At 39.0% G+C, this 21,281-nt stretch overlaps 1 protein-coding gene across 2 annotated transcripts in view; it reads right to left on the bottom strand.

Annotated features, from left to right (window-relative positions):
• SI (sucrase-isomaltase) overlaps window positions 1-21,281 on the bottom strand; it is a 158,207-nt gene that overhangs the window by 34,573 nt on the left and 102,353 nt on the right. For both annotated transcript variants that reach the window (XM_065557834.1, XM_065557833.1), the window contains exons 38-48: window positions 16,867-17,000; window positions 16,289-16,323; window positions 16,081-16,197; window positions 12,510-12,658; window positions 10,204-10,285; window positions 10,047-10,103; window positions 8,669-8,793; window positions 8,288-8,376; window positions 5,422-5,471; window positions 1,857-2,027; window positions 399-554 (exon numbers count right to left, since the gene is read on the bottom strand). In XM_065557834.1, coding sequence (XP_065413906.1) covers window positions 399-554; window positions 1,857-2,027; window positions 5,422-5,471; window positions 8,288-8,376; window positions 8,669-8,793; window positions 10,047-10,103; window positions 10,204-10,285; window positions 12,510-12,658; window positions 16,081-16,197; window positions 16,289-16,323; window positions 16,867-17,000 — 1,165 coding nt within the window. The remainder of the gene's footprint in view (window positions 1-398; window positions 555-1,856; window positions 2,028-5,421; window positions 5,472-8,287; window positions 8,377-8,668; window positions 8,794-10,046; window positions 10,104-10,203; window positions 10,286-12,509; window positions 12,659-16,080; window positions 16,198-16,288; window positions 16,324-16,866; window positions 17,001-21,281) is intronic.

The following is a 21,281-nucleotide window of genomic DNA, read 5'->3' as shown; positions in this document are numbered from 1 at the left end:
GGGATGCTGATGTCAGCCGATTTCCTCTTTTTGGCTGGTCTTTTCAGATCAGGAAAAAGAGAGCCCAATGGCAAAATGACAAATGCCTGAGTCCCAGCAGTGGTAGTGATGGTTATAGTGGTAAGGATGATTAATTCTGCCTGCCATGCATAAGCGAGCTGCCAAGTGATCCCCTGAGAAGCAATGTCCAAAATGGGTGGCAACCTTGATCATACTTATTATTATTAGTCATACTTATTTTCATCTCTCAAACATTTTGTTGTGTTGCTAAAACAATTCTGCAAACTCATCAAATACCTAAAAACCTTAGTCAGCAACTCTTTTAGTTGAGATAAATTAAGTTAGTGTCATTAAAGTAGTGTCCTTATTCTTGCTTCTCACAAATCATTTCTGCTTACCTGCCAGATACAGCCACGAGCAGTACAATTTTCTTGTGATGCACCTGAGTCAGGATAACAGTTAAATTTTTCATTGTCTTCAACAATGAGGACCGAAGACCAGTCCACTGAGTATGGTTTCCCTAGTCCAAGCTGAAGCCCAGTAATATGCAGCAGCTTTTGAAAGGAAACAAAAGACAACAAGAAATCTACCTGAGGCCATTACATTTTTCAGCTCTCACACTACTTATTAAATAGGGTTTTCTTTTTGTCTTCTTCCCCTAATTCAAATTTGAAACAATTATCTGTGACTTATTTTAATATGGCACAGATTTTGAATCCTAATCTATGGGCTTCCGAGGGATCCTGTAAAGATCAGTATCCTGCTCTTTCTTTTTAAAAGCTTAGAGTCCATTCTGATTTCACCTGTGCACAGGAATTCCTGCTTTCCCATCCAAGGAATGATAGCACAGCTAAATACGATAGGTTTTTTTTTTTTTGTATGTTTCAGGCGCAAGGCAGAAAGGCATAAGACTTAATAAAGGATACAGTTTTGTAGAAAGCCTTGGGAAGAGGCTGGGGGTGGGGATAAGCTTGCATTTTTCCATCAGAAGAGTGGCAACCCGAAAAGCAGCTACAGGAGTTATGTTTATATTTGAAAGGCAGTCCAGAGGAATGTGTCTTGAAGGCCACCATGATCATCAGGATTTGTTTCAATTGCATTTAGGAGTGCTTGACTCAATTATTATTTATAGTTAATACTGACTTCTTCCCCAGGGGAAATTTTTTATTCCTGGGAAATCTTTTTATTATTTTATGAGACAATAAGAAATGTGTTGGATATTTCACAAAACATGCAGAGTCAAATCATGGCCCACTGGGAGTTTTGCCAATGGCTTCAGTGGAGCCAAGATTTAACCCATAGAGGTAGGGTCTTTGCCCTGAACTGCATATAGCCTATATTTGACAAAACACAACAAAAAAGTTAAATAATTATACAGGGGCAGGGGAAGGGAGGAGGAAGGAAATGGGTGGCAAGAACAGAATCATCTAGCTTCTCAGTAAGTACTTGTTGGAGATACTATATTCCCTCTCAGTTCTCTTAGGGCTTAAATAAGCTTTTAGGAGGGTTGGGGGGAAAAAATCAAGCACTCAGAGTTAGGAATTTCCAAAGATTAAGGTTTTTACTGCAGCAATAACTTAGCCACACTGCACATACGCTCTGCTATATTTTCTTTTCTTTTTGATCTTGTCAAATTGAAACCGTTTGATTACATTTTGTGTTATTTACTAAACATCATACAACAATTCCAGGTTGTTTGATTTCTCAATGCAATCATTTCTAGTGGTACATTTTTCTATTTATTAAAAAAATATAGGACTTAATATTGCAACTAAAATCTGATTCAATGCCAAGTTTAAGGAAGAAAGGTTACATTATTCAGCAGATGGCTTAATACCCTTGAATTAGCTGCTTACCTTTTTTGTAGGAGTATAGTTGACATTATGGAGAGATGGAACTGTCACACCATTTTGTTTTACTGTAACAGCTAAAGGTTCTTCGGCAACTCCCAAGATTTTAATTTCATCAAATTTTAAATTGTTTGGGTCAGTGTATCCATTGTGCACAACCTTAATATCTAAAACATGCTGAAAAGACAACAAAATATATTAGATTCATATTATCCCAACTTGCCATCAAATTGATGTGATAGTGTCTTAGGCCTGCTCCACACTAACCCCCCACTTCGAACTAAGGTACGCAAATTCAGCTACGTTAATAACGTAGCTGAATTCGAAGTACCTTAGTTCGAATTTACCGCGGGTCCAGACACGGCAGGCAGACTCCCTCGTCAATGCCATGTACTCCTCTTGCCAAGCTGGAGTACCGGCGTCGACGGCGAGCACTTCCGGGATCGATCCCAGAAGATCGATTGCTTACCGCCGGACCCGGAGGTAAGTGTAGACCTACCCTTATAGTATGATCATTTATCCCTGATTATCAGACTAAAAATCATGCGGTTCCTTCTTTCCAGACACACTTACGTGTTTCTTATGTTGGATGGCTATGCAACAGGTACCTGTATATAACACCCATATGCATCAAAATGTAGCTTCTCCAGGTAGGACTGCATGTTAAGGGGGACAGCAGAAGGAGCATTTTCCTCTTCCCTTCTGTACATGCACAGAGGTCAGCCACAACTGCAGTCCTTCCTTGCTAGGGATCCCTATTGAAAAACCAACCCCAAAGAAGCGTGGAAGCAGCAGGGTCTTGGGCTCTCCTTTCCTCCTCACCCACCAGATGAGAAAGGAACACTTGGTCCACCCTTGTGAGAGGTGGAGCAGTAAATGCATTCTCTGCTGCATGTGCAGAGCACCAAGAGGCATTGCACAATGATGCCTGCTGCTCCAGCTGGGTCAGATTGCACGCACGCTACTAAGGAGACTACAGTAGAGCTAGAGGTTCAATTTCTAGCTTGGGTAGACATATCCACCCTGCCTCTGATGGAGCTAGTGTGTTAAAAGGTAGCAGCATAGTTGCTGCTGCTACTGCATGGGCAGCAGGACAGGTTAGCTACCCAAGTACAGTCCCGTATGAAACCTAGGTATGTACTCGGGGCAGCTAGCCCCTCCCACACCCCGGGCAGCTGCAGCTAATACAGCTATTTAAAGTGCATTAACACCATCAGAGCGAGTACAGAAGTGTCTACCCGAGCTGGAAATTACTCCTCCAGCTCCAGTATACACATGCCTTTAGTACAGTCTGTAGTAACAGGTAAAATGCAGACCCAAAGGTGAGAGAAGGCATGGAAAGTCAGTAACCTCATGTTCTTGATTAATTTCAGTGTAATTGTAGATCTGTTTGCTTCTCTTTGTTTTCTTCCAAGGAGGAAGAATGACCCAGTTAGCCTGGTTAGCCTGGGATCTGAGAGATCTAGGTTCATTTCCTGCTCTGCCACAGACATCTGTATGTAAATAGCTCATTCACTTTTCATGCAATCATTAATCAGGCAAAATTCTTGTTGAAATCAGTGGGCCAAATCCTGGGCTCCTCTGTGCAATTACAGCCCTATATTAGGTGACAAAGAACTCCCTTGTCTCATAGGGAGTGTGTTCAGATCACTATCCCTGTTCCAGGGCTGTTCAGCCCTCCAAACCAGTGTGGAGGGGGTCTGAACCATGTACCTACACATCCCCTCCCCACCACATATGGGTTGAATTGTGCCTCAGATGATGCTAGAAAGGAGTCATCTCTGTACTCTGGAAGTGCAGGGTTAGCAATTTTGTCTGGTCCTTCAGGTTATGGTGAGGGAAGATTCCATAAGTTGTTTCCTTCCCTCCCTCCCACCCCTGTATTATGAACTACCACAGCAGACAGCAGCAAACAATAAAAACTGGCATATGAATATAGGGGTACCTGAAACCACCTAGAACTTTTTTTTTTTAAATGTGACTATATTTCAAGTTGGATGAGTTCCTTTATAATACATGTTGCTTTTCTCTATACCACAGGGAATTTATAGATATGTGTGTGTTTAATGGCATGTTGCTTTTAAAAATATGCATGAGATGACGAGCTATAATGTACTCATTTAAATAGATTGGTAAAATGACAGCGAAAGTGCAGCTGACAAAATGATACTATTAGCCTCATGTTACTTTGATTTCTGCATATGTAAATGTTTAAGTTTTACAAATACATTTTATGAAATATAGTTTCACTATCAAACAGAGTATTTAAAATATCTTCACAATACACCTCTACCTCGATATAACACTGTCCTCAGCAGCCAAAAAAATCGGTGAAACTGCGTTATATCGAACTTGCTTTGATCTGCGGAGTGCGCAGCCTCGCCCCCCCGGAGCACTGCTTTACCACGTTATATCCGAATTTGTGTTACATCAGGTCGCGTTATATCGGGGTAGAGGTGTACTTCTTAAATATGTATTTATTACAATTTATTCAAATAAAATATAGCATGTTAAATGCAATTACAGACAATCTCAATACAACAGCTTATCTCACTCCCATTTCTACACAACCACTTCCGGAAACTACAAGTGTTCAGAACTGGGATTTTGATATAGCGCACTGTAGAGTGAGACCAGCTGTGAAATTAGGACCCATGATCTGTGTTTGGATTGTAAACCAATCTTTCTCTTTGGAAGTCTGAGTGTAATCACATCTGCAGTTCTGGTTTGAGCCCACCATTGAATATAAGGTAGAACAGTGGTTCTCAAACTAGGGCAGCCGCTTATGCAGGGAAAGCCCCTGGCAGGCCTGGCCGGTTTGTTTACCTGCCACGTCTGCAGATTTGGCTGATCGCGGCTCCCACTGTCTGCGGTTCGCTGCTCCAGTCCAATGGGGGCTGCAGGAAGATGCGCAGGCCGAGGGACATGTTGGCCGCCCTTTCTGCAGCCCCCATTGGCCTGGAGCAGCGAACCGCAGCCAGTGGGAGCCGCGATCAGCCGAACCTGCAGGTGTGGCAGGTAAAGAACTGGCCCAGCCTGCCAGGAGCTTTCCCTGAACAAGCGGTGGCCCTAGTTTGAGACCCACTGAGGTAGAAGATATAAAGATCTCTGTTATAACACCCAGAGTTAAGGAAATTACATCATGTTTACATTTGAGTTTGCTGAACACTAACTAATGAACACCAATCCTAATGTTAGGAACAATTAGGAAACGGATAGATAACGAAACAGTAAATATCATACCACTGTGTAAATCCATAGAATACCCACACCTTGAACACTGCATGGTGATCTGGTTGCCCAGTCTCAAAAAAGATGTATTAGAATTGGAAAAGGTACAGAGATGGGCAACAAAATGATTAAGGGTGTGGAACAGCTTGCATAAGAGGAGAGATTCAAAAGATCAGGGCTGTTCAACTTGAAAAAGAGATGACTAAAGGTGTGTGGTGGTGGGGAAGGAGGGGAATATGACCGAGGTCTACAAAATCATGAACAGTGTGGAGAAAATCAATAAAGAAGTGTTAATAACCCCTAAACATAACAGAAGAACCAGATGTCACCTGATACCCACCTGACTTGCATTAAATGTTTCTAACAGATAAGCACCCTGTTCATATGCATCTGTAACGAGAAAGCAGTAGATTAAAATGTATCCCACTATAATTTTATTTTGATGAATATTCATGAACATTTAAAAAAATTATTCTAAATACAATTCTTGTGTTATTGTATAAAACATGCCACTGTTTCCATAATAAACACACTTAGAACCCTCAATAGAAACATATGTTGTATAAGTGAGAGAAAAAGCTCTAAACGTTTTCTGTTTGTAAAGTCAACATTCAAAATCTTATCAATAAAAAAAAAAGTGGTACAAAAGTTGAAAAAACCTGGTCTGACTATTTTTAAATATCAGCTGTGTCAAATGAAATTCAATTTGTTTGTTTTAGCCTGTCCCAGGTTACATATGGGTTCATCATTATTAGTAAGACTGTGATTTTGTCGCGGAGGTCGTGAAAGTCATGGAATCCTTGACTTCGACTTGCAGTGGTCGGGAGCTGTAGGGTCCCCCGCCACCCACTGGGGCAGGAAGCTGTGGAATACCCCTGCCGCCACGGGTGGCAGGGGAACCCCCCAGCTTCCTGCCGCTAGGGCAGTGGGAAATCCCCGCCTCAGCTCCTGGCGGGTGGCAGGGGAGAACCCCCAAGCTCCCGGCTGCTGTGGCTGCACAGGGTGGCGGGTAGCTCCGGGCTGCTGCAGAGCAACCCAAGCGCCTGACCACCGTGGGTGGCGGGGAACCCCGAGCTCCCAGCCCCCGGAGGGGATGCCTAGAGCTGCAGGCAGCAGGGGTACCCCGCAGTCCCCAGCTGCTACAGGCAGCTCCTAGTCCCTGTAGCTGTTCCACTTGAATTACTGTGAGGATCTGCAGATCCCCATTTTTTCAGGGATATTTTAGTAAATGTTAGGGACAGGTCCCAGCTTCTGTGAATTTTTCTGTTTTTCCCGTGACCTGTCCGTAACTTTTACTAAAAATGTCTGTGACAAAATCTTACCCTTAATTATTAGCCGTAAAGGCGAGGGCAGACTGAGGCTAGATTAAGTACCTGGGTAGTTCCACTGACTTCAATGGGACTACTCATGTAGTTAAAGTGACGTACATGCTTCTGGTACTTTCCTGGATTAAGGCCTGAAGAGGATTCTTGGATTCTTTGGATCTGGGCCTGGTGATTGGAGGGGATCACATAAAGCTGTGACTCAATGAGAAACAAAGCAAATGCTGGGGATAAGGCTATCAGGGGCCAGGGGAAGGGTCTGTCTAAAGGATGGGCACTGAAAGGAAGAATCCATTTGAGGGCCGGCAAGAAGAAGAATAAAAAGTTGCGGGGAAGACTATTTATTCCATGTTTGAGTGGGGCAAAGTTATGTATTGAAAGCTCCAAATTTCTATCCACCCCATTTGACAGAGGGAAAGAAGTTTAGTACATACAGGGTCAGGGAATTCATATTTGACTGGACTTCAGTCTGAGCTTTTTATTTCTCCCTGTATTTTGTAAAAGACTATTGCATATCAGCTTTAATGTTCTCTTTGGTAAGTCTCACGCTGTGGAGACGGAGACCTCAAATCAAAGGTAAAGCTAACAACTCTCTGAGAATCAGTACATAGGCTCCTGTTTCTCAGTCATCTCCCAAATGTCAGGGGAGGACTGCTCCTAACCCTTCAAAGATTTAAGGGTTTGTGAGCCTCCCACAAGGCACGCCAGCAATTCCCCGCCTCCTACTTTATTCACTATCCATTTACACATTACTGTGATGGATAGGAATGTCTCTTTTGAAAACATCAGTGTCTATTTTCTCTATAAGCCTCAGATTGGGGATCTACACTACCATGCGGTAATGCTGATAACCAGAGCCAGCGCAGTTTCCTGATTTCTGAAAAATAGATCACTGAGACATGGTTGAAGTGCACCTTGCCTTGCAAGCTAGTTTAATTTAATTAAGCTATGATTAAACTCTATGAACATAGTAAATAGTTCCAAACCCAAATCACTCAAAGCTTGGCATACTTCAATGCACCTCACAGCACGCTGACAGCACCCCGTGCACTTCTACTGAGATTGTTAAGGATGCCAAAGGAGCTATTGAAAGCTCAGAGGAGACCTATTGTGGATAGTGTGTGATACGCACTTGATATGATGGATACATTTTTAAATTTACTAATGCTAGAAAAATCAATTCAGACTTCTCACTTCATTCTTAACTCACATGGTTAGATTTACCATAGATTTTGCAAAATTATAAGGATAAAGCATGATCTCTCTTATTACACATACTAGACTTAATGACATAAGTTAAGGTGTGAAAAATCTGAACTCTGAAAGCAATAATGTTACATAACATCAGTGAGACAAATCAATATTATTGTACTGTACTATGGGTTTAACTTGACTTTTTGTTTTTCAAGCACTGTTCTTTAGAGCTTTCCAGCTCTGGGCCCTGATCCTGAAATTTATAGCATACATATGGGAGGGATCCTGTGCTCATATGGAATTCCCTGACTTCAGTGAGGGCTCTGAGTAGGTTCAACTATTCACACATACATGGTAAATAGGACAGCACTATCAGGATCTTAGAATTTATTTATGACTAAGATCCTGCAAACACAAGCATAGGTACATATATTCACATGTATAGTCCCCTTGAATACAACAGTACTATGCACACGTGTAAATGTTTGCAACTTTGTTGTATATGCTGAAATACATGTCTCTACAAGTGTTTGCACATCAAATACTTTATAAAAATGACATTTTATACATTCAAAACTAAAAACTGTAGAAATCAGCAGCACCAAGAAGGAGAAAAAAATTATGCAATTTAGGAAACTTTACTCTTGATGTAAGTAAATCTTCTCACTTCAATTTACTATTAAAACTTACCAATGCTGTTCCCATTATCCCAGTAAAGCTGACCTTGAGCGGACCCATTATCATCTAAAGCAACAGTAAGTCCCATTGAGTTTTGTCGGCTACAAAAAAAAAATTGTCAGCAAACACATTACTATTTGTCTATTTCCTCAGAGTCGTAACTATTTAAGCTATATAGGAACATTCTTAGACTAGATTGTCTCTCTCCCTCTGTTTCTCTCATTTTCATCAATCATATAATCAATCGAATTCATCTCATACCTCACCTGCAATCTGTCCTCTAGGCCATTTTAACTGGGTCTTTAATATTCCAAACCACTAAGCAGCTTTCAAAGAGCTCCCATTAAAAATAAAAGAAACCAGTTTTAACTTTTCCTGTTAATTTCATAGTACCTGTAAAAGGTATTATTAGCAGGGTCCTGCCATGGGATGATGTAACCTCCGCGGATATGAAGGTTGATATGTTCAAGAGGAGCTGATAGGTTGTGGAACTGTCCCTTGAATGCAATCTGTTCCTCCTATAAATAAAAATAATTGATTTCAACAGAGTTACTTCTAATTCATACTAATGTAAATAAACAAGGAAGGAGATCCTAAATATGTTAATGACTTTTTGCCACAGAAATATTGATTTAAATGTGTAAACAGGGCTGTCATTTTCACATTCTTCAAAATATGGAATAAAATTTTGAAAATTGTAGACTTTGGGTACAACAAAGTGGAGCACAGATCAAAGAGCTAAACCACAAAGCAATTATAATTTTGGTGCCTTTTTTGCTGCCTACTTCTCTCTTCAGCTTCTTTCTTCCCAGGCTTTCCCCTGCCTTTGCAGAAGGCAGATGCAGCTAAAGCTGCCCCACTTCTGCTCTCTTGCCAAAGACCTCAGATAGAATATTTCAGGGATTAAAAATCAACCGAAGAGTTTTGGGGCTAAAGACGTTTGAGAATGTAACATGTTTGTGACTTTCAAACACCTGACCTTTTAGCTCACTCATAAGTAGGTGCTGGGTGAAAATTTTGTAACAAAGTTAAAGTTACACTAAGCTAACACATCATATTAGTGTGAACTTATTGGCCAGGTTTGCAAACCCGGGCGAATAGTTTGGAAGAATCTGAGAGAAAATTCAGGTCAGAACAGAGCCTTCCTAACTCTGCACACAAGTGCCTTTATCTCTCTATGGGGGAACCTGGTGGCTTGTAATCCCCATCCCTATCTTGACATCTTCAGGGGCAGCTTGGCGGTGATAAGTACCCTCAATTCCTATTGATGCTCGGTGGCTCACTGGATTGGATCCAAGGTCTAGAGCTTCATTTCCAAAATGATGTCATTTCCCAACAAAACCTTGGTTTTAAAAGCCTCCATATCCTATCTCAACCACCTTCTCAATATCTATTCCCCTTCCTACTCCTCTTCAACTATCAGTGGCCTCCCCTCTATCATTCCACACCATCTCACAACTATGTGCTACTATAATTGTGCTGCTGCTGTTAAGGTCTATATCTCTTGCCAACTTTCACAGCCTTCGTACACCTCTCTTTGTCATTGACTAGAGGTTTTTCTTCCATTTAATTCTATCACCTTCTTGTATTACTTAAGTCTATAAAAAACACTTGGGGATGTAGTTTGCATGAAAAATATGAACAAAGTATAGTGTAAAGTTGTATTTAAACACATAAAGTGAGGAATTCCACCATCACCTTTGGCAGATTATACTGCTAATAGTTTTTACTATTAGTTAGATGGTCAATAGAAAACATTTATGTTACTTACTGTGTAATAATCATACCAGCGTGCATTGGGTATATAAGCCAACACGGATGTAGCATTCTGGAATTGAAACACATACATGTTATCTTCTTTAAAGCAAAAAAAAAAAAAAGTATATCTAAACGTACTCTTATATATAATTAAATATCTAAATTCTTACCTCCAGTACAGGGCTAATGAGCAGTGCAGGTCCCCACATAAATTGTTTGTATACATCCCATGTTTCTTTGTCTTCCACAAACCTTAAAGCAGTAAAATCATTACCACATATATGATAGCAATCTTTTCAAAAGAGTTTCCCTCTTAAAGCACACTGGGTGATTAAAAATTTCATCTTTCCCCACCACACACATCCCAACCTTATTTATGTTTCTTCTTTTAATAACTCAGATTATTAAAACTGGACCAATTTTAAACATCTAATTTACTTTTCCTCATTCATGTAATCAATTCATGTATGCCAAGGGCTTACAGAGATTCTCAGATGAAAGACATTATAGAAGTGTAAGGTATCACTATTCATATATGTTGTAGTTTAGATCATGAAACTAAAAAGGTCTGTTTCTAGTCACTTTCATTTTTAGGTCCTTATTCATTAACACAATAATAGTAATATTATCTAAGGGCCAGACTGAGAATCTCTTCCTCACGTTGTTGGATAGCTGCTTACATAATTTGCCCCGAGTTACTCAAGTGAGTTAGTCTAGCCCTAATATTTTTAAACCTTTACGAAGTCAGGATGTAGTCTGATTTTGACAATAAGATTTAGGTCAGTTCTTATTGTATTCAGTCTAGTTTACCATCTCTAAAGGACACCAATGAAAACATTCATTTATCTTGAGGTCAAAGAAACAGTAAGAACCAAGTATCTACAAATGCTGAAGCAACCCAGCTAAATCTATTACTAAACTTGGAAATTATTCCTATAATATTTTTTTTTAATGCTGGGATTGGAAGGTTGGTAACAGGAGAAACAGTGACTCAATTTTCTCATTGTGATTATTCCACAGAACTATAATAAAGTGTTTGACAGAAATTAATGCTGAAGCAAGAGAATGGATAACTTCACTAATCTATTCTGATAGATGCTGAAAATCCAATATTAAGGAAAGAGTATTTTACTGTCAGTTAAGGCTGAAAGCTACAAAATGATCAATCTCCTTATTTTTCCCCAACCTCCAAAAATTAAAATGTACTCACATCTGAAAACTCAAGGGAAGTCCTATACTTTAAACATAATTACACTGCAATAATTACATAATTCATGTCTCTCTGTCCATAATCGCTACGTTTATGAATCCAGAAAAAATATTTTGCGGTATTTTGAGCTGGATTGCACCTTTTAGAGCAGAGCAGCACCATCCCCAGTGCAATATCCAGAAGATACAGTGCCTCAGGAAGGAGATCCTGGAGCTGAATAGTTAAGTCAATCACCATTTACTTCAATGTAAAGGTTTTTTGGTCACACAATTCATACGGATTATGGTTAATAAAGGGTTAAAGAATGATTGATAAATGGTAAATCAATTGTTATAGATATATACAGAGTCCAACAGGTCAATAGGTTGTTTATAATCATCATTAACAGCTTCTATTGATGTGCATATAACAAATGATAAGATATAGAACTCATATCTGTATCATATCATAACATCTATTAACCCTTTATAAACCATTGATAATTTACAATATAAAATGTGATCTTTATTTTGTTTTTAATTTTTCTCTATTGTGTTTTCAGAACAAATGCAACAAGAAAAATACAAAACTGAGGTATCTAAAATCACTAACCATTTTGAGACATTTTGGACTACGTTTCCACCCTCTAAAGCAGACAGAACTCCCATCTACTCAGTAAAGACTGACCCCTAAAACTGGGACACATATTACACAGAGACATAAATGTAGAGTTTTGCATAGAGCCAAATAATGGGTTCTTGCCTGCCTCACGGAGCTAGGATTTGAATTAAGACAGAGTCCATGAGAAGGAAAGGAACGGGAAAACTATTAAAAGTAGTAGGAGATATGTAGACGAGGACTCCACCAGTAGCAGAATTATAGTAGCACCTAGTTGTGAGATGGTATGAAGAGAGAGAGAGAGAGAGGAAAATCACTATAGATGACAAGGAGTAGGAAGAGGAATAGATAACGGTCAATGAGATACACTAGAGTCCAGGGAGGGTTGTGAAAACAAGAAATGGACCCAATCCTATGAGTTGCTGACACCTTCAATAGGAACTGAGAGGGAACTTAGTACCTTCAAGCTACCCCTGTAGATGTGGGGTTAAATGACACCAGGTTGCCCTCTAGAAAATAAAATTGGGAACCAAATATCCCTACATACTAGAATAAACATTCTTATAAAAAAAAAGCTGAAGAGTACAGTTTGAGCTAATTTCAGGAAAACTCATGAGTTTAAGTTAAAAAACAAATTATTGTCAAACTGATGAAACATTTCATACTTACTCATGGAGGACAGGACGCACTACAGTGCTACCATGAACGTGAGCTTCATACATTAAAGTGTAGAGATAAGGTAACAGTGTGTATCTTGTATTGAGTACATCTCTGGAAATATTTTCAAATTGTTCATCAAAGGAAACAGGATCTTGCTTCTAAAAATGGAAAGAAACTGTTACTCCAATTGCAGAATCTCTCTCATACCCCTTTTCACCTTTCTTCCTTGATTGTAATTATTAATTTATTTAATTTTATAAGCACATTATGGACCTGATCCTCTAAGGTACGTTAGCATTTCCTGAAAATCCTAAATAACGCATTCTTGACTACCTGATTTGCACATGCAAGTTCCTTTTTACACATGCATATGCATTTGGGGGGCATACACTTTTCAGCTGCCAGTTGGAAAGTTTGGCCCTAGATGATGGAAGTGATTGCAGTGACCTTCACAAGGGAGTGAGAGGAACTGATTCTTTATTTCAGGGTAGCAGCCGTGTTAGTCTGTATCCTCAAAAAGAACAGGAGTACTTGTGGCACCTTAGAGACTAACAAATTTATTAGAGCATAAACTTTCGTGGGCTACAACCCACTTCATCAGATGCATATGCTCTAATAAGTTTGTTAGTCTCTAAGGTGCCACAAGTACTCCTGTTCTTTTTGATTCTTTATTGAATTTATTACATTTAAATTACAATTATTATAACCTCTGGTTATATCTATATTGATTCATATCCAGCTTTTGCATCAAAACCACAATTATTAATAAAAGCATCTTTTCACAGCCACTTACAATGATATTGGTAGTATTTTATTGTTTTAGAACCTGAGAGAATTGCTATATTTTTGATTCTGTGAATATTTCCATTGACAACTCTCTTTTTGGAGGGAGCTGTAAATTAACTATTATTAACTGGCCACCAACTTGAAATTTGGTTGAAAAGTTCTCTGCCAAAGAGTAATATTAAATGATTTTTCAACAGCCTTACCTTTTGCAGATATTTCCCTGACTTAAGCCTACCATTTTTTTTATTTGAAGTAATAAAATAGTTGAGATAATTGGTAATATTTATATATGGACTAATATGCATGTTTCCTATTTTTTTATATTATACTTTTACTTTAAATTCCATTGGCCTGCTAAACCCAGGGTTGTGAGTTCAATCCTTGAGGCGGCCACTTAGGGATCTGGTGCAAAATCAGTACTTGGTCCTGCTAGTGAAGGCAGGGGGCTGGATTCGATGACCTTTTGGGGTCCCTTCCAGTTCTATGAGATAGGTATATCTCCATATATTTTATTCCTAGCTGAAAAGATCATTCTGCGACTATATAATGTAAACTCTTTTTTCTCCCTAAACTGCAGTGCTTTTCACTCCTAAGGACAAAGTGGTATTAAATAACAGTAGATGTCACTGTGGGTTTAGAAGGAAGGCTTGAAAAACCTAGTGGGCGCATGGGAGGGGTGGAGGGGAGTTTAATACAAACTCCACTGAATGTATGACACATTGTGTTGTACATAATTTATTATCCTTCTTTCCTGCAGGGCAGCACTCAGGACTTTCAAAAAGTAAAAAGAGCACTAATGAGTGATGTCAGGGAGCACTTTCAATCTTTATTAAATGTACTGAACAATACCTTGGCAAATTGGGTAAGAATGGAAGCAACATGATAACCCTGAATCTGCATTTTTAAAGGCTTTAAAAGGCCTATTGAAAGGTGTGCTGCTGCAAGATAAAGCACACTGTTTTTAAAAAGGAGACTTTAATCCATTAGATATATGCCATATAAATAGCTCGACTCTGCTAGACCTGAAGCTCTAACTAGAACATAAGTACTGTTTCTATTTTTTGTTTTCCCACTTATCTTGTTTTACAGCTTTCAACAATACATTCCTTAGCTAATACAGTCTACAGTTAGACAATTATTTTGTTTTTTATTCTTTAATAACAGTAGCGGATGGAGGCAGCATATGCAAAGTAGAATAAATTTGCACACACTCTCTACAATCTTATTCAACTATTCCATTTTCTGATTTGTCCTCTAATTGTGAACTATTAGGGGAGGAGAACACGAAGGTCATTCTTACTGCATTAAGTGTACTCTAGAGAGGAAAAAAAACAAAACAAAAACTTTACTTGAGCATTGTAGGTGCCGATTTTTTTTTAAAAAGGCATGCAAGTAAAAAAATGTCTGAGCTTGCTTCAGTCCTAGAATATGCTGGTTTCATTGTTATAAATTAGGATGCAGGCCCTTTAATGGTGTAAAACCTGCATGGAGGGGGCAGTGATGCCACGCACACAGGGCTCCCACAGATGCAGTAAATTAGAGCATGACTAGGGAGCCAGGATGGGCACATCCACTGTGCAGCACTGCCCAGGCACCACCCAGGGGACCCAGGACAGTTTAAAGCTCTCTTTTCTTGGCAAATGGCCCATGAAAGGTGGCAGTGTAAACACCATATGGCAGTCCTGGGGTTCAATCATTTTATGAGCACAGTAGCCCCAGCTGACACATGAGAGTGCCATTTACATTACTCTGTATCAGTCATAGTGAAACAAGTTTCATGTGTTAAAGTAGGGTGACCAGATGTCCTGATTTTATAGGGACAGTCCCAATATTTGGGGCTTTGTTTTATATAGGCACCTACTACTATTACTCCCCACCCGGTCCCGATTTTTCACACTTGCTATCTGCTCACCCTATGTGTAATTAAGAGTCTGTCTTTCTGTATCCTCACAGCAATGTCTCAGTGTAGCTAACATTAAATACCAATGTACTGGTTGCCTGAGTCACTAGGTTTTGATAGGTCAACACTGGGAGGGAGAAAACGAGAACTAAATTAACTGAGGCACAAAATCTTCCAAGATTAGTTGAAAGCTAGGTCACAAATATTTTGTGTCAGAACCAGTCTGCAAAACATGAATTTCCAAAAGGTTTGTGTTCAAATAGACTTAATTTTTTCTAGTTGAATCTTGATGCAAACCACACCCAAAACAGCTTAATGAATGGTCACAGGAGTTGACAGGAACCAAAAGTGGGACAAGGGGTCATATTGGAGAATAACATGGAATCTGTGATCAAGATTCCAAGGCCAAAAGGGACTACTGTGATCGTGTAGTCTGACATCCTACATAACTCAGGCATTAGGACTTCCTTGTATTAATTCCTCTTTGAATTAGAGCATATATTTTACGGGGGAGGGAGGGGAATCCAATCTTGGTTTAAAAATTGCCTGTGCTAGAGAATCCATCACACCACTTGGTAAGTTGTTCCAATGGTTAATTACATTCATTCAAGTTTGAATTTGTCAAGCTTCAACTTCCCAGAAAACACATTTTGAAAATGAAATGCACCGGTGCACAGAATACTAGCATTAGCTAGAATTATTTCTCCTCTGATAAGTGAGTTAATAATGACAACATCATTTAAAAACAAACATTCTTTTCGCTGTGTGCCCTCTCTACTTTGTATCTGTTTTCTTTAGATTGTGAACTCTTCAAGTTTGGGGCTCTTCATATCTTATGTGGGCCCAAGCACATTATTGATGTATAGTAAATAATAAAAATAATCTATGACCCACCCTGGTGCCTATGGTATTATGATTTCTGGAAAATGGGTAAAATGCTCCCAGCTGCATCCAACGGACACACATGTAATACTCTGTATCATTGAAGAAGCCACAAATGTCTGCTCCAGTCTGAAAGATTAAAAAAGGATAAATTTGAATGCTGTAGATTATTGCACTTAGGTAATGATGTTTTAAATGTATAGTAACAACACTAACTTACATAGGATATTCCAAAAAGGCTGAATTCCATCATACCTGCAAGAAAAGTAAGGTGACTTTATTGATGGCTATTTTCTTTGATAGTCTAATAGCCACCTGCAGCAGCATTCATTTAGCAGAAAGGAATGAAAATAAATAGATTTCTGTAGTTTCTCTAATATAGTGTTCTTCTTCCCCTTGCAGGATATGCTGGCAGCTGGCTCTGCAGGAGCAGATAAAGACAGCTGGGTGGGGAGGGGGAGAGAGAGAAAGGCTAAAAGTAATGGGTGGCCATTTTGTGGGGGGAAAGGGAAGCTGACTTCAGTGGGAGTTGAGAGCATTCAACAACCCCCAGAATCAAGCCCAATGTCTATTTTGTAAGCACAACAATTCTAAAGAGTTGCTTAGCAGCCATCAAGAGAAGGTTAAAAAACAAGCAATTAAAACACGAATGCTGATTGCTAAACTAAGCAGCCTGTATTGCCTACAATTAAATTTCTTCTGATCTAAGCCTAGTAAAAGCAAGTAAAAGATAAACATGTCCAGAAGCAAGTTACTGCATAGGATCAATTGACTGTAAATCCTATTGCTTCCACATACCAATTATAGATTTATAAAGTTGATCCCAAGCTGCGGTGTTATCACCAAGCCAGTGTCCAGCCCATTTTCCACTAGAGGGATATGTTGAACGGGTGACAACAATTCCACGTTCATTAGTGGTGCTCTGTAAAGCACTAACAATGAAAATACAAAGAATAGTAAATTAGACGTGGAAAAAACGGTTCTAGTAAAAAAACCTTACATAAAGTTTCCTTTGAAAATAAAAGTATTTTCTTATATTTTGATATTTAAATTAAAACCATGTAGTTACTGGTATTATTAATAAGTATAAACAACAGATTAAAATAATGTTTTCAGAAGTTATAAGGATTCACCTTTGCCCTGGAATATACTATGGTTCAGACTGATGTACTTGTACAAATTTAAAAACTGAAAATCAAGTGCAAATAAAGCTGAGGTATAGTCAGAAATGTAAATGCCAAAAGAGAGGATGCTAGAATATGGAATTTCACACTAAAACCAGCTAGAATTCAGGAGAATTGGAGGGAAGAAAAACTTGTGAATATCTGTAAAATTGAATGCATGAGGTGATGCACGGTCACTGCAGAAATACATACCAGTGACCTAATATTAGGCAAACTGGAAACAATAATTAAAGACAACTTTGAAAACATACACAGACAAATGTGACATCAGGACAAGAGCTGGGTGAAACCTCGTTAAGGATTGAGTTAAAACCTTATTCAAACTGATGTGTGCACTGTGCACAGAACCTTTATTTAAGACAGTTGTGAGAGACAGTTAAGCTGTTACACCTAAAACAAAGCCTATTAGCATCTACTTAGGTCTGGTCTACACTGGAGGGGGGGATCGACCTAAGATACGCAACTTCAGCTACGAGAATAGCGTAGCTGAAGTCGATGCATCTTAGGTCAACTTACCTCGCGTCCTCACGACGTGGGGTCAACTGCCGCCGCTTCCCTATTGACGCCGCTTCCGCCTCTCAATGCGGTGGAGTACAGAAGTCGATGGCAGAGCGATCGGAGATCGATTTATCGTGTCTACACTAGACATGATAAATCGATCCCCCCCCACCGATCCGGTGGGTAGTGTAGATGTACCCTTAGAAACTAGCACCACGGGCAGGGGCTCCACTGGGTGAGGTGTGGAGGTGGGTGAGAGAAAACACAGAAACTGACAACAGACAAGAACAGAGAGACAGAGGGAAAAAAGAAAGCCAAGAAGTAGCCTGTGAGCACAATGTGACCCTGGAAAAGCTAGTGATAGCTTTTGGGTTTGTTGGCTAAAGAGTCTTGAGGCTGTATGCTAAGAAACTGTTCTTTTCCTCCTGTGTTTGGAGAAGCAGAACTTCATACATACTTTTAAAATAAACAAGATTGCATCAAAGAGAATACCAGCCTCCATCAATTTTCACTTCCAACTGGAATATACCCAGGGCCCTGAAATTTGACTAGCCAGTCAGACTGAAAAGGGGCTAAACTTCTGTAAAAGAAAGTCTTGTGCCATTGCAATCTACTCTACTAAAATTCTTGGGGGGGGGGGTGTTAAAATGGATAAAAGAGAATTGGTAAATATAAAATATTTAGATTTTCAATACGCTTTTGACAAAATCACTCATTAAGGAAACTGAAAGACAACTCCCCTCATTCAGATGGGCAAGGAGGGCTGCTAGCCCCTGGAAGCAGTTTTTCCAGTCTTGCCTGCCTCCTTTCCAGCTGGGAGAGGTGGGCTGAGGTGACCCTGCCCAGCCTGGGCTGTTAAGAGGGTACCTGCATCTTGCTCAGCAGAGGCAGCCTGTCCAATCATGCCTCCTTCCTCTCAATGCACTAAAAACCTATGCCCATTGCCACAAGATATCACCGAGTCCAAGCAGCTGCAGTGTTAAACACAGATGCATTAGGGCAAACCAATTACTAGCTGACAAGGTTAGGAAGAAATTTCCCCTACGGGTTGGTTATTGCATAACTGTCCATTTTGAGTATTCCTCTGAAGTTTCAGATATTAGCCTCTGTTCTGATAGCAAAGTAGATGGGTCACGGGTCTGACCTCCTTGGACAATTCCTATGATCCTATGTAACATTGTGAACAAACACATACTGTGAATCATTATACAAAAATAATCATAAAGTACTAGTTTAAAAGCTACACTGATGAAATCACATTGCTTTCTAATGCTATCTTCACAATAATAGCTTGAACAGCTGCTTCAATAAGGCACTGTTTATTTTTTTTTTCTTCTGCAGGATTTACAGCGTTAGTGACATTATAATTACAGTGAAAACACACAAGTCACTTAAATTACCATAGTAATTAAACTAGACTAATGCATTGTAATTATTTCTTCCAAGATAAACAGTAAGTTTTCTAGTATCTTCTACTTCTTTGTCATGTATTATCAAACATTTTCATACTCTGCTTGTATTACTCTATTTGTAGAGTGACTTGGAAATTGCACACAGTGCTGTAAACGTAAAGAAAGTATATGTCAAGAAAAGTGTCTTTATGAGACTACAAACGTGTAAAGTTAAGTGTGTGCTTAATTGTCTTGCTGGATTAGGTTGAGTCCTCAGTACCTTGCAAGATTGACCCTGATACACACCTGAACATCAGTTATAAGTGATGTAACAAAAATATAATTTAACCTGAAAGTCTATGACTGGCTGCTACATTTTACTTTTAAAGACTTTGTTTATTAAGTCTGCCTGAAAGTCTAGTTAATAGAGGATTGCAGTAAATCAACATGGAGGCAATAAAGGGCAGCCAAGAGACTAACACACTATCTAAACGTTCTCAAAACAGGTTAGGGAGGTCAAGTAATGTAAAAAGCTGGTGTTCGTGTTGAGGTTATGCGACTATGTGGATGTTGTGATTTCTGAATTTGCTCCTTGGCTGAGCTAGTTAATGGTAGCTTAGGTACAAGTGATCATGACTTGATCACATTTATCATGTGCAAGCAGAATGAAGTCCAGACTACTACTATATCTACTTGGTGCTTTAATGTGCCATTTTCAGAAAGCTGGGGAAAAAATATGAGTCAAATCAGCTGGGGGGAAGAATTTCATCAGAAAAATGTAAATGATAATTGGGAATCACTAAGACCAACTTACTAGATGCTGAAAAAGCCACAATCCCACACCTGAGGAATAAGGCTGTGCTAGTTTTACAAAATGGAGGTGAAGTGAAAACAGTTGTAAAAAAAAAAAAGACTAAAACACAGAAATACATAATAAATGGAAGAAAGGGGAAGCTGATAATAATGAATATAAATCAGAAGTTAGAAACTGTAGAAAACTGATAAGGAAAGCCAATGGACACAAGGACAAATGTATAGCCATCAAAGCTAAGGACAATAGGGAGTATTTTAAATATATTAGGGAACAAAAATAATCGACAGTGGTATTGGTCATTACTAGATGGACATGGTAGAATTATCAATAGTAATGCAGAAAAGGCAGAAATATCCAATAATATATCTGTTCTATATTTGGTGAAAACACAGATGATATAGTGTCATCGTATGGTGATGATAACACTCTTTCCATTCCACTAGTATCTCTAGAGGACATTAAACAGAAGCTACTAAAATTAGGTAGTTTTAAATCAGCAGGTCCAGATCACTTGCATTCAAGAGTTTAAAAAGAGATGGCTGAGGACTTCATTGGACCATTATTGCTGATTTGTAATAAGCCTTGGAGCAATGGGAAAGTTCCAGAAGCCTGGAAGAAAGCGAATGTTGTGCTAATATTTAAGAAGGGTAGACACGATGACTTGGGTAATGACATCAGTCTCAGGTAAGATCATGGAGTGGCTGATACAGATCTTGATTAATGAAGAACTAAATGAGGGTAATGTAATTAATGCAAACCAACATGGGTTTTTTGAAAATAGATCGTGTCAAACCAACGTAATATCTTTTTTTGATGAGATTACAAGTTTGGTTGATAAAAGTAACAGCGTTAACATAATAGTCTTAGACTTCTGCAAGGCATTTAACTTGGTACTGCATAACATTTTGATTAAAAAACTAGAACAATATAAAATTAACATAGCACACATTAAATGGATTAAAAACTGGCAAATTGATGGGTCTCAAAATGTAACTGTCAATTGGGAATCGTCATCAAGCAAGTCTATTTCCAGTGAAGTCCTGCAGGAATCGTTTCTTGATTATACACTATTTTAACATTTTTATCAATGACCTGGGAAAAGTTTGCAGCGGACACAAAAATTAGGGAAGTAGTAAATAATGATGAGAAAAGATCGCTGATTCAGAGTGATCTAGATTACTTGGTAGCCTGAGTGCAAGTAAACCACATGAATTTAATACAGCTAAATATAAATGTATACATCTAGGAACAAGGAATGTAGGCCATACTTAAACAATGGGGGACTGTATCCTGGGAAGCACTAACTCTGAAAAAGATTTGGGGCTG

This window comes from Chrysemys picta, chromosome 9, assembly GCF_011386835.1.
Source record: "Chrysemys picta bellii isolate R12L10 chromosome 9, ASM1138683v2, whole genome shotgun sequence".
Lineage (NCBI taxonomy): Eukaryota > Metazoa > Chordata > Testudines > Emydidae > Chrysemys > Chrysemys picta.
The sequence above is the reverse complement of the archived record's forward strand: the minus strand, read 5'-3'. Positions and strand labels throughout refer to the sequence as shown.